This window comes from Ursus americanus, chromosome 36 (genome assembly GCF_024610735.1).
Source record: "Ursus americanus isolate L20-20 chromosome 36, mUrsAme1.1.p, whole genome shotgun sequence".
Classification (NCBI taxonomy): Eukaryota; Metazoa; Chordata; class Mammalia; order Carnivora; family Ursidae; genus Ursus; species Ursus americanus.
In genome coordinates this window covers 23746191-23760450 of record NC_142162.1, presented here as the reverse complement: position 1 = coordinate 23760450, position 14260 = coordinate 23746191, and the positions used below count along the sequence as shown (strand labels likewise).

Here is a 14260-nt window from a genome sequence, read left to right as displayed (position 1 = left end):
GGCTTTTTTGCCCTTTAAAGACTTGGTGTCTTGTACGGTGTAAGTGAAATGGTCACATTGTGGCAGGATCACCCTTGAGACCACCAAGAATTTCGGTAATTTTTTTTTTTTTTTTAAGTTATCTCCACGCCCAACATGAGGCTTGAACTCACAAGCCCAAGATTAACAAGAGTCCCATGTTCTACCGCCTGAGCCAGCCAGGTGCCCCAGCAAATTCTGTAATTCTAACAAATTCTTAAGAGCTAGTATTCAGGGACCTAACGCTATCAGTAATATTTTAAAGCCCTCTACCAGCTCCTTCACTAATTAAAAAGAAACCAGTTTCCATAACGTCAAAGCAGCACCTTTGTCTTTTCCTGTCTCATTTCTCCTTTTCTCCAGATCCTTTCTCTGGATGCGGTACATGTTCCTTTTACTACTCAGCTACCCTACCGTTTCTTGTTCACTTGGTTATCCGAGCTTCCCAACTTTTAGCATCAGCTGCAGGAAGTTGCTCCCTCCCCAAATATTCATTCTTCGGATTGCACCAGACTTGGGCTGTTCTGCATACCTTTTATAAATGAGACTCAGTAAAAAAACTCCAGGAAACCTTGCACCGGATTCCTAAATTTTATCTTTCATCTTCAGCTACACCCAAGGCGTCACTGAGGGGCCAAAAACTGGGACACCTGCTCAAGTGACAGCGTAGTGTAATTATGTGCCTCTCAGGCAGCCCCTGCTGAAGAGAGAAGGCGCCAATAACCACAGGAATAAATTAAGCGAAGCAGGGAAAGCGCCTTGAAAGCATCCACCGCAGCCAAATTAGGACCCTCCGCGCCTCCCACACTTCAGCCTTGGCAGCCACCCTTGGAAGGGCCAACATGGCGCCATCCCCGCGGCCCCCTCGGCGTGGGGGGCGGAGCCGCGCGCGTCACGTGACCGCCACCCCACCCACTCCTCCCTCTGCCGGCGGTGCTCCCTTCCCCTGCTCCTGGAGCGCGCCCGGAGTCCGGCGGTGCGCAGACGGTGCCCTGCCCCTTAAGGGGCGTCCTCCCTTTGTCACGGCGCGTCCGCGAGCATCTCTCCTGGCAGCAAAGGCAGGAGCACTGGCAGAAAAGGGGGCGCTAGGCCGTGCAGAGGCAAGGGGCTGCAGAACGGTGACCCTGCCGCTGACACCAAGGCAGGAGGTCGGAGCCCCGGACTCGGGGCTGGGCCAGAGGACACCGCGCCGGCGTCCTGGGGGACGGCTAGGCGCGTGAGGGCGAGGCCGTTGGAGAGATTCAGGGCATTCCTCCCAGACCGTAGGTGCCGTCGGGGACTCCGAGGTCCCCTCGGAGCTCCGGTCACTTGGCTTGAGCATTTCACAGGTTTCCAATCGCCATCCAATCCCTCAAAGCCGGCAGGATTGAAGAACGGCCTCAGCCAAATGTTCTCTTCCTTCTGAGGAGAGGGGTAGAGCCCGTCAGCCGGAGGCGACTCGAGAGGGATGGCCCGGCCCTCGAGGGGTGGAAGGAGCAGAGGCTGAAGAGGGCGGCGGGAGCGGGGAGCGCCCTCCTTGACTATCAGATGCCTCCTGTGTTTCCATCTCTGCCGAGTGGGCTTGGCGGCGCTGACTACCCGAGAGGAGGGACGGACGCGGCTCGGCCGGCTCTGACCGTGCCGCCTCCATGTGGCTGCTGACGGGGACCCAGGGGGGAACCGGCTTGGGGCGCAGCCTCGCCCTCCTCCCTCCCCGCCTCCCAGGCTCCGGGGCTGGCGATGTGGAGACGTGAGGGGACCCGCGGCTGCCCCGGGTTCTCCAGGACTCCACCAGGCGCCCGCGCGTTCTACCGCACCCGGGGCAGGAGCGACCCAGGCGGAGCTCCGTGGTGGGCGGACGGGCGGGCGACGAGCGGAGCCGGAATCCCTTCCTCGCCATGGGACACAACGACAGCTGGATCTCCCGGAACGCCAGCGAGCCGCGCAACGCGTCGGGCGCGGAGGCTGGGGGCGCCAACCGCAGCGCGCTCGGGGAGTTCGGCGAGGCTCAGCTGTACCGCCAGTTCACCACCACCGTGCAGGTCGTCATCTTCATAGGCTCGCTGCTCGGTAAGCCGCCCGCGGGGGCGCCTCCAGGGTGGGCTTCCCCGAGCGAACAGGCTCGGAGAGGGCACGGGATCGGGGGCCGCCGGAGCCGCGGTGTGCCTGGCAAAGTGGAGAGAGTGGGGTTTAAGAATGCGGGGGTAGCTGCTGGGAAGTTAAGCAGGGACGGTCGACTCCAGCCCCCAAGCTGGAAGCGGAAGAGTTCTCGTAGGGCTTTGTCCCGGTCCGAGGACCGTGCCTGGTACAGGCGGAGGTCCGCCTCCCGGGCAGCCCTTGCGGAATGCTTCGGGATGGGCACAACCCTGCCCAAAATTATTCCTCACCTCTTGTGTGCGAGGTCCGAGCGCTGGCCCGAGCTCCTGTTTATAAATAGCGAGGAACAAAGATGCTGTTTTGTTGCTGATGACTGATGTGTTTTGCACTCCCATCTATTCCCTATATACAAAATTATTTTGAAAGAGCTTTATTTTGCGCTTGTTTTATGGCTTGCTTCTTGGGAACATCGACCTGCTTGCTGGTAAACAGCCCTGTGGAGTTAAACTCTATGCTGCCTTCTGATATTTTTAGAAACCCCAAACAAAATAAATCCCAGCATATTTCTCTACTATGTTTAGTTTGAAGTACAAAATACACAGATTTAGGTATACTTGTTCAAACGAACTGAAATGAGTGGTTAGTAAAAACGTTTGTATACTAGCTTGAGAATTACCTGTACTTCTGGTAGGTACCCTTTAAATGATAAATGATAACAATATTCATTTCTGTTGAGGTTAGTTGAACATGTTGCATATTACTTGTAAATATGTAACTTCCCTTCAAATGTAAATTTTCTGATGTGGCATTTAAATGGATGTAAAAAGATAGGATTATGTGTTGATACTGTGGTCAAGAGCAGTCTTAAAGTTTCGAAGTAGGAATAGGTATTTTGCAGACACCTGTGAATTTCCATGGAAATCAAGATAAGTGACATCAAAAAGGCTGTGGAAAAATTTTAAATGTTTGGCATTTCCCTTCATCATTTCTCTAATTGTCATCATCCTGTCCCACTGTGTATTTATTTTCCACTTTTTGTCATGAGGGCATTTTCAGGAGTAGGCATAAATGTGGCTATGTCTAAGTGTGTGTGTGTTGTGTTTTTATGAGTAGAGTGGTAAATGCACATTGATAAAGCAAATGCTTGTGTATCAAATATTTTCAGTATTCATTTAACAAACAAACACTGAACACCTACTAGGTACCATGCACAATGAGTTGTAGATCATTAGGAGTTCAATTCTAGTGTTGTCATGTTCACTTAAAGTGTAGATTTTTGGGGAGAGTAGAAGTGGCTGCATTTTTATTTCTGCAAGGTTTTTACCCTGTATATATATGTACATATTTTGTTTTCTTTTCTCCATTGGGAACTCTAACCATGAAGAAAGGTGATGTTGGGAGAAATTTTCCCATAGTTTAACTCCAAAATTTTGAGTACTATTGAAATAGAAAACAGAGCATGTATGTAAAGGGCATAGCAAATAGTGCACACTTAATGTTAGTTCTGCTTCCATTGTACCATCTATTTTTGTAAATTGCATTGGATTCAAGAATTGCTAGGTAGGGATGTCCAGGTGGCTCAGTTGGTTAAGCATCTGACACTTGATCTCAGCTCAGGTATTGGTATCAGGGTGGTGAATTAAAGCCCCATGTTGGTGGGCATAGAGCCTTCTTTTTTTAATTTTTATTTAAAAAAAATTAGAAAAAATTATTTACGTATTTGACTGAGAGAGATCATGAGCAGGGGGGAAAGGTAGAGGGAAGAAGCAGACTCCCTGCTGAGCAGAGAGCCTGATAGGGCACTGGATCCCAAGACGCCAGGGCCGGAAAACTTGACTTGAGCCACAGGCAGACATTTAAAGACTGAGCCGCCCCAGCCCCCCCCTCCCCCCCCCCCGGGCATAGAGCCTTCTTAAAAATAAATGGAAAAAAAAAAAAAGAATTCCTAGGTAATTCTGCCCTTATTTCAACTCTTTTTCCCCACAGTGATTTAATTGACAGGCAAGAACTATTGTGGATTTCTCCCACGAGGAGACTGATTTTCCTCTTGACCTTTTAGTTATGCCTGGCTTGGCTAAGGAGGACATAATTTTCTCCCTTCCACATTACTTGGCTCGCCTAAGAGAGAATTCCATTTGCTCCTTTTTCTTTTCAGAAAAAGTATAAATATGGTTAAATTTCTTGAAATCAAAAGTCAGGGAACTTGGGCAAAAGGAAAGACAGCATGGGACACCTGGGTGGCTGTCAGTTAAGGGTCTGACTCCGAGTTTCTGCTCAGGTTGTGATCTCAGGGTCCTGGGATTGAGCGCCACCTCCAGCTCTGCGCTCCATGCGGAGTCTGCTTGTCCCTTTCCATATGCTCCTCTCCACTCCTCAAACAAACAAACAAACAAACAAACAAACAAAATCTTCAAAAGGAAAGGCATTTCAGGTTTCCTTTTTTTAAAAGATTTTATTTATTTATTTGACAGAGAGAGACAGCCAGTGAGAGAGGGAACACAAGCAGGGGGAGTGGGAGAGGAAGAAGCAGGCTCCCAGCAGAGAAGCCTGATGCGGGGCTCCATCCCACAACGCCCCCTGAGCCAAAGGCAGACGATCAACGACTGCGCCACCCAGGCCCCCAACATTTCAGGTTTCCTTAACATTTTAGCTGAATCATAACATTGCCTCGTGTACTTACTTACTGGTATTCTTAATTCATTGTTTTTGAGGATTTGACCTGTATAAACGTATCTGTGTAATTGAATCCTCCTGGTGATGCCAGCTGAGGCTCAGAGCTTAAGTTGCAAAGCCGTGTACAGTCAGTTGCAAGGAAAGTAAACTTGGGAAGCATAGTTTCATGAAAGCTCCCTCCCCCCCCAGAGAAAACTCACAGATGAAGAATAAAAGAAAAGCATTTATTATGGAAGAATCTTTAAGGGTGAAAAGTAAATGGAGGATGGAAATCTAGAATAGCATGTGATGCTGATTTAATCTGCTTGTTTCTCCTCTCTGCAAACATAGACAAATGAGTTTTTCTTTTATTTTTTCCCTTTAAACAAACTCAGATATGCTTCCTAGATTGTCTAAATAGATTTTTTTCATTAGAAGTTTTAAAGGCCCACTGTTACGTGAAAATGATTCCTTTGTACTATTGCTGTTTTACAGTCTTTTTGGAGACTTTTAGTGCTCTGTATGAGGGGAAAAAACCCAACTTGGAATGACTGTAATATTCAAGCCACAGGGAACATTAATTGCTTTCAGAATGAACTCTTGAATTATGTATAATACTTTCCAAATAATGCTTTTTGAGGCTTTGTATAAACTAGTGTTTCTCAGCCTTTAAAAAAAATTTTTTTTATTTATTTGAGAGCGAGAGCACAGAGGGAGCATGAGGGGGAGGCACAGACTCCTTGCTAAGTAGGGAGCCCAACATGGGGGCCCGACCCCAGGACCACGACCCAAGCCAAAGGCAGACGCTCAGCCGACTGAGCCACCCAGGCACCCCTCTCAGCCTTCTTTATGCAACATCTTGGGTTATCTAAAGATATGTTCTAGATCTTGAAAGAGTCAAATGATGTATTTTATATTTTTATTTTTTTTTAAGATTTTATTTGACAGCGAGAGCACAAACGGGGGGCAGCAGGGAGAGGGAGAAGCAGGCTCACCGCTGAGCAGGGAGCCCGATGTGATGCGTGGGGCTCCATCCCAGGACCCTGGGATCATGACCTGAGCCGAAGGCAGACACTTAACCAACTGAGCCACCCAGGTGCCCTGAAGGAGTCAAAATAATTTAGATTTCCCTTTACTAAATACATGGCACACAACACTTCTAATAGGAACAGTGTAAAATCAAAGACTCAAAAAGAAGGAATCACCATTTCCAATAACTGCTTTGGATCTAACTCCTCAGAGTCCATCCCTCCCTTTTTCCCACTCCTCTGCGATTCACAGTCCAGGTGCATGGAAAGCTAGGCCCCTCTCTGGTGCTTTCACTTGACAAAGGTCAGTGGCTGTTTTGAAGCCTATTACCTCTAGGCTCCCCCCTTGCATAAATTGCCTCTCATCTGTGCTTGTTATCATTGGAGGCGTTTAGGAGGTTTTTGTAAATGAACTTGCTCTTATTTAAAGAAAATGAGCATTGTAGACAATAGCCAACAAATTATTTATCTTTCCTCACCAATGGTCTATAGTATGAAATTGATGACCTTAAATAAATCCATCTTGTCTGTGGCCTGAGTCCTTGAGGTGGGTTATTGAAGTATTCAGTATTCATTTCAAAGGAAATACAGGGAATTGTCTTACTGAATTGATCTGACAGATGATATGGATAAATACCATTTTTGCTCATGATTTTTTTTTTAAAGGATTTTATTTATTTTAGAGAGCATGTGTGAGAGAGAGCATGAGCAGGTGGGAGAGGGAGAAGCTGGCTCCCTGTTGAGCCAGGAGACTGGCATGGGGCTTGATCCCAGGACCCTGGGATCATGACCTGAGCCAAAGGCAGAGGCTTAACCGACTGAGCTACCCAGGCACCCCTGCTCATGATTGTTCGTAGTCTTTCCACAAAACCATATTGGGCACCAACAATGTTTATAGAACTTGTTTGACAGAGAAATATTCTTGTGTTTTTGATAGTAGTTGCAATTAACCAAATAATAGCTGGCTAATTCTTGGAGTTCCTTAGTTAAATGTTTTTTGTGTTTGTTTTTTTATTTAAAGATTTTATTTGTCGGAGAGCGAGCGAGCGCCCGCACAAGCAGGGGGAGCTGCAGACTCATCCCAGGAGCCTGGGATCATGACCTGCGCCAAAGGCAGAAGCTTAAGTGACTGAGCCACCCAGGCATCCCCTTCAGTTAAATGTTTGATAGAAATAGTGTTAATACTAGTTTGTGCTTATGAGTCATAATTATACAGGATGACTTTTAGTTAACCATAATTATAACCAATAATAATGTAATATTATCAGCCTTATTTTACCTGCTTTTAGGTATGCCTGGAAACCTAAGTAGACTAAATCAAGAATATGATGTCTTGGATTGACCTAAGAAGTTTGAAATAGTGAGGTCAGTAGTTATCAGCCTGTGTAGGTGAACTCCTATAGTATTGACTCAAATTCTTTCACATTGTCTTTGATTTCCATGTGATATGTGCATTCTCCCCCATTCTTTTATACTGTAGTATGTCAGGTGTAGAAAAGAAATTTAACTTCCATCTGAATGAAACACTTCTGTTAACACTGTGCTTCTCATTACTAGGTCTTCAGTGTATGTATCCTTCCACTTTTTAATTCCTTCAGGAAATTAAATTCTACTGTGAAAACTTAAAATAGTAGCTTTATTGAGATAAATAAAATTCCTGCACTACACAATTCACCCAATTATAGTATACAGTTCAGTGGTTTTAAGTATATTCACAGCTAAGCAATGATTACCACTATCAAATTCCAGAACTTTTTTTATCATCCCGAAAAGAAACCACGTACCCGTTAGTAGTTGCTTCCTGTTCCCCTTCAATACCCTGAGCCCTAGGCAACTACTAATCTACTTTCTGTGTCGGTGGATTTGTTCTGGACATTTCATATGTATGGAGTCATACAATATGTGGTTCTTTGTAATTGGCTTCTTTCAGCTACCATCATGTTTTCAAGGTTCTGGGTTGTAGCATAATTTTTATTCCTTCTATTACTGAGTAGTAATCCATTTTATGGGTGTATCACCTTTATCCATTCATCAGTTGATGGACATTTGAGTTGTTTTCACTTTGTGGTTGTTATGAGTAATGCTACTCTGAGCATTTGTGTGGACATAATGTTTTTAATTCTCCTGGGAATATAGCAAGAGTGAAATTTCTGGGTCATAAGGTAATCCTAAATTTATTCTTTTAGAAATTGCCAGACTGCTTTCCAAAATGGCTGCGTCATTTTACATTCCCACCAGCAGTGTACAAAGGTTCTGATTTCTCCACATCTTTGCCAACATTGGGTTTTTTGTTTGTTTTATTTGGTTATAGCCGTGCTAGTGGGTATTAAATGGTATCTCATTATGGTTATAATTTGCATTTTTTAAAAAAAGATTTGTTTATTTTAGAGAGAGAGAGCATGAGCTGGGGAGGAGCAGAGAGAGAGAGAGAGAGAGAGAGAGAAGCAAACTCCCCACTGATTGCAGAGCCTGACATGGGGCTCGATCTCATGACCCCTGAGATCAAGACCTGAGCCGAAATCAAGAGTCGGATGCTTAACTGACGAGCCACCCATGCGCCTGATTTGCATTTTTATAAAATACCTTATTTATTTATTTGAGAGAGAGCATGAGTGGGGAGGGGCAGAGGGAGAAGAAGGCTCCCTGCTGAGCAAGAAGCCTGTTGCTGGGCTCGAATCAGGACCTGAGCCAAAAGCAGACGCTTAACGGACTGAGCCACCCAGGCACCCCAAGTTGTAAGCATTCTTTATATATTTTGAACACTAGATTCTTCTTGATATGTGACTGGCAAAATTGTTCTCCCATTGTGTGGATCGTCTTTTCATTTCATTATTGGTGTCCTTTTTAAAACCATAAAGGTTTTAAATTTTGATGAAGTCCAATTTATCTAAACTTTTTTGTTGTTGCTTGTGCTTTCGGTGTCCTAAGAAACCATTGCCTAATTCAAGATCATGAAGATACACTCTTATGTTTTCTTCTAAGAGATTTATAGTTTTAGTTAGGTCTTTGATCCATGTGTGTTAATTTTTGGATATAGTGTGAACTAGGGGCCTAAATTGATTATTTTATCTGTGGATATACAGGTGTCTCAGCATCATTTGTTGATAATACATTTCTTCCCCATTGAATTGTCTTGGCACTCTTGTCGATCCTGGGAAAACTTCTGACACCGTTGTTCCATTGAAGGATTTTCATAAACCTTTGACAAGGAATAAATAAAAGGAAAATGAATCTTTTTCCCCACTGGTAATTTACTTTATGTGCTTTAAAAACAATCTGAGACTTTCCCAGAGGCATGGAGGTGAATGACCTATCTAATGTATTAATAGAGACTTACTTGCAGTATAATCAGGTAATTGCTTTTTTCTGGGTTTCTTAGATTCTTCCACCTAGACTAGCAATTAGGTCCCTTTTCATGTGTGCTCATATGCCTTGTCTCTGTTAAGGCTCAGTCATTTGTAATTTCTGGGGTGTTAATTATCTGGCTTTATAGTAACTCTGCTACATTAATGTTGTTTCTAACAGGAATTGCTGTCACCTAAAAAAACTAACCCCAGAAATATTTACAACAATTTCACCTTTACAAATGTTTCAACAGCAGTGAGCCCACTGGGGCAAGAAGACGGATTTAAAGTTCAGTCCATTGTTTTGTTTTTCTTTAATTTTAAAAATTCTTTTATTTATTTATTAATTTAAGATTTTATTTATTTGATAGAGCAGAAGCAGGAGGAGTGGCAGGCAGGGGGAGAGGGGAAAAGCAGGCTCCGTGCTGAGCAAGGATGCCAGGACTCTGGGATTATGACCCGAGCTGAAGGCAGATGTTTAACCGACTGAGCCACCCAGGCACCCTTTTAATTTCTATTTTTAGTAATCACTATACCCAGCATGGGGCTCGAATTCTTGATCCCAATATGTAGTGTCATATGCTCTACTGACTGAGCCAGCCAGGTGCCCCTGTTCTGTTTTAATTTTACTTGGTCCTATTTTATTCTGGATCATAATCTGCGGTCTTGTGCTACTGAAGTGCAGAATTGCTTTGCTTAGAATTAGAAACGTAACCTTTGCAAGGACCCCCTTCCCAATCAGAGCAGTATTTATTTGGTGTTAAAGTCTTAAATATGTTGCTAGTTAAGGTATAGTAGAATTTTTTGATGCTGGGAGACAAAGCAACTAATTTATTGCCTGGAATTTTCATATTTAGTTACTTTTTTTTTTGGTTCCCTGTTCTTGGCCCTAAACAAACATGGTTCTGCTAGAAATACTCTCTTACTTTATTGGGTGAGATTTTGTAGAATGGGAGGAAATTTGTCTCACAATGGAAACAAACTGACATGGCTCTGGTTTTTCTCTGGGATGCCCGAGTTTGTGAAAATATCCCTTCTGTAGAGTTCACCAAAGAGTTTCTCTACGTGTCATATTTCTGAACAAGCCATTTAGATTGGGTAGTGACTGGAAGTTGTTGTGAAAATGATTTTATTGTCCAGGAACTTCCACACTGGCTGGTTGAAAAATCTTTATTGGTTATATAGCACAAAAACCGAGAGGAGTTTTTGGCTAGACTTGAGATACAAGTGACTTGAGGTAAAATCTGGGAGTAAGGATTTAACCCAGGCAAACCTCAAAAGTAAGAAAACTATCTTCAGAAAATCAACCCCCCAGTTTTAAAGTTGTATGTTCTTGTGTTCATTCCATCTCTTCTCAGATACCTCAGATTTTCTCTTGTCCTTTTGGATGCCCAGCGACCACCTTATTTTGAGTTGCTTACTTGAATTCTCTTGCGAGCTTAATAGTATCTGTATTCCATTCCCTCCTGGTGGAAGGCTAAACAAGCAGCACATCACTTTAGATGTAGATGTTGACAGATGTAAATGTGTGAATATATTGACCTTTAAGGCATTCTTTTTTTTTTTTAAGAAGTTCACTATCTTAAGCAAAAAGAGTGACTAAACTGAGCATTTCATAGACTTGACAGATGATGAAAAATGGGTGAGGCAGGTCTTTTAGGAACCTCCAGTCACATCATATAGACAAGCCTGTTGCACAGAAGGCATTTAGAGAAGTTGAGGGTGTAAGCTAAGCTCACATCTGGCGCATAAAGGAGTAGTTTCAGTTGATAACTAGCGTCTCGTTTCATGAGTTTGAACGTGCTAGTTTGGATGTTACTTCGAGGTGTTTATTGTGTCTGCTGATTGTCTCTTGTGGTGGGTCATTTCCTTCTGTGTTGCTAAGTTGTTGATTGGGATTCCATCTCCTTTTTCTGCAGCATTCTGTGAGATCTTGGCTGTAGAAGTGGCCTCCAGACCAGTTTCACATTGGCTTCTTTTTTTCTTTTTCAAAGATTTTATTTATTTATTTGTCAGAGAGAGAGAGGGGGGCAGGCAGGGGGAGAAGCAGATTCCCCGCTGAGCAGGGAGCCCGATGTGGGACTCGATCCCAGGACTCTGGGATCATGACCTGAGCTGAAGGCAGATGCTTAACTGACTGAGCCACCCAGGCATCCCTCACACTGGCTCTTGCCGGGTGTCTTAGGGTCATCACTGGCCCAAGACCTCAACTGCAGGAAAAGACATTTCCTTGTCATCTCTCTGAGGTAGAGGATACTTTTTTACCCTCTCTTTCATTGAGCTGGCCACGCTTTGAGGATTCTTGGCTTTATGCAGGGGTTTCCATTGCGCTATCTGCGTGTTCAAGGTCAGTTCGGTGCCTGTGTGGGGATTGACGCTCAAAGTTAGCTGTGAGGGCCTATTTCCTTTTCTGAAATCATCCCTTAATGCAAGCACTCTGGTCACTGTTTCAGGTACCTGGGAATTTCCTTTTACGTTTCAGTTGTGCATTCACAGATGTCTTCTATTTTATCCAGCCTTCTAGGTGTTTGCAGCAGTCTTCCAAGTTCTGCCCTGTCACCGGAATCCGAAGTTGGAGAATAAGCAGAAAAAAATAGAAGCAGAACTTGCAGTGATGGCTAGACATGATTCTAGGAGATAGGTAGCCAGAAGTTAGGTCACTGTCAGGTGGGGTGGTGGCATCTGCTCAGAGGAAGAATACCTTAGAACATTAAGGAAAATAACTTAGTAAGTGGAATGAGAGGACAGGGAGCTCAAAGTTTAGGAAGCTAGTCCATAAAACATTAAGAATGTGTATATCTCTTTATTATTGCCAATATTTGATCATTTTGACATTTGACCATGTATTAACTGTAGTTTCATGTGATTCAGACTTATAGTTTTTTTTTTAAGGCAGACAGATTTTTTTGAAATAAATTAGGGTTCATAGTAGCATATTTTAAAACAATTTTCTGTACAACTACCTGATTACAAAATACTGGAAAATCGATCATACACAGATTTGAACTGGGTGTGAAGAAAGGAGCCCCCTGTCTTTTTTTTTTTTTTTTTTTAATTTAAGTTCAGTTAGGAGCCCCCTGTCTTTTGAAGGTATCTGGAAAGCAGTCTAAGGTGCAGGTTGGGAGGTTTGGAAAGAAGAGTGTTGAAGCCCATATGTATTGGGGTGCCTGCATATGCCACAGTCAGTTGAGCATCCGACTTTCGGTTTTGGCTCAGGTCCTGATCTCAGGGTCTTTGGATCGAGTCCCCACGTAGGGCTCCATGCTTAGCATGAGTCTGCTTCAAGACTTCTCCCTTTCCCTCTCCCATTCCCCGCACCCCCACCACTCCTGCATGTGTGCTCTCTCTCTCAAATAAATCTTTTTAAAGAGGAGAGAAACCCATATGTATCTAAGTACCCGTTTCTGATATACTGCTTTTGCATTTGCAAGCATTTTCCAGGGAAATGCCTTCAAATGGACTCAAGCAGTATTTTTTTTTAAGGTTAAAAAAAAATTTTTTTTAAAGATTTTATTTATTTGACAGAGAGAGAGAATGAGCACAAGTAGGTGGAGCGGCAGGCAGAGGGAGAAGCAGGCTCTCAGGGAGCCTGAGGCAGGGCTTGGTCCCACTGAGCCTAAGGCAGATACTTAACCCACTGAGCCACCCAGGCGCCCCAGGATTTTACTTTTAAGTAATCTCCACACCCAATGTGCAGCCTGAACCCACAACCCTGAAATTAAGAGTTGGATGCTTTATCAGCTGAGCCAGCCAGGCAACCCGGACTCATACAGTATTTTGATTGGTGGACGTATTTGATTCTGAAGAATTCTGGGAAATATTTTTTTCTGGCCCACAATGAAATTTTGCTTCACCAGATCTGAGATGCTCTGAAAAACTACCAAATTAAGCCACAAATGTCTAGGCACCTTAGCACTTTAAATAAACTTCTAACAATGTTTTATTAAAAGTTTTGGAATTCAGTTTTTTAAAAAAGTTGTTTCTGGTGAAAGTTTCCGCCTGAGGGGCAAAATTATGGAGGTAGAGGCAGAGCCTGAAACTATATAATCTTTCTGGCTACCTGACTTTTTTGAGAACAGAAAAATTATTAACGAGTTATCATAAACCCACAACTCAGAGATAACAGATGTTAGCATTTTGTCCTGTTTGTATAAAAATAAAATGTTCAGGTACATTTGACACTCCTCTGATGCCTCTCCTCATTCCGTTCCCCCCCACATTTTCCAGATCTGATGGCTACCCGGAATTGGGTGTCCAGTTTAAACTTCCTTCCTGTCTGTGCCCTGTTGGTGCTGCCTGTTGCTGGCTGGCCTGTGATCATGAAGTTTCTGTCAGTAGTGCTTACTCAGTGCCTAGTGCCTGGTCACATGACTTCGTGTATGCAGTGTTAATTTACAACTAAAGGTCACCTTGTCTAGGAAGACTGCATGTGGGCAGTTCAGGAAACTCACAGGGGGTCTCTAATGAGGAAAGACAAGGACAAGGAAGGTTTTGCTAATGGGAGCTGGGTGCTTCCTGGGTAATGGAGGTATACCCTTGACTTACCTGCCAGTGTGGTATCTACCGGTCAAGAACATTCCTTTTATTTTACATTTACATTGGGTTTTATGGTGTATAACATACCACGTTGTTCCATTCGATCACAATAACATTATGAAATAATATAGGGACATTTTCTGTTTTTTTTTTCCCCCTTAACATACTCCTTTACCCTAAAGCACTGCTGTCTGTAAGATACGCACACCTATGAGTGAGCCTCCCTTCCAGTGTTCATCAGGGATTTTAGTTGCAAACAACAGAGCCTGTTGTCAAAAGAAGACACAGTTACAGAAGCATTCAGTAAAGAAAAACATTTTACTTGGGGGCACTTGGGTGGCACAGCGGTTAAGCGTCTGCCTTCGGCTCAGGGCGTGATCCCGGCGTTATGGGATCGAGTCCCACATCAGGCTACTCTGCTGTGAGCCTGCTTCTTCCTCTCCCACTCCCCCTGCTTGTGTTCCCTCTCTCGCTGGCTGTCTCTCTCTCTGTCAAATAAATAAATAAAATCTTAAAAAAAAAAAAAAGAAAAGAAAAACATTTTACTTGCAAAGATTGATTGCAAGGGAGGTCAGGTTGTAGAAGGAGTGGTTTGCCAATTGAAAT

General features: G+C 43.8%; 1 protein-coding gene across 2 annotated transcripts in view; it reads left to right on the top strand.

The window, feature by feature from the left end:
- Positions 1-960: 960 nt before the first annotated feature.
- The window catches only part of GPR176 (G protein-coupled receptor 176), a 122641-nt gene continuing 109341 nt past the window's right edge, over positions 961-14260 (top strand). For both annotated transcript variants that reach the window (XM_045816175.2, XM_045816192.2), the window contains exon 1: positions 961-2067. In XM_045816175.2, coding sequence (XP_045672131.2) covers positions 1896-2067 — 172 coding nt within the window. In that variant the 5' untranslated portion in view covers positions 961-1895. The remainder of the gene's footprint in view (positions 2068-14260) is intronic.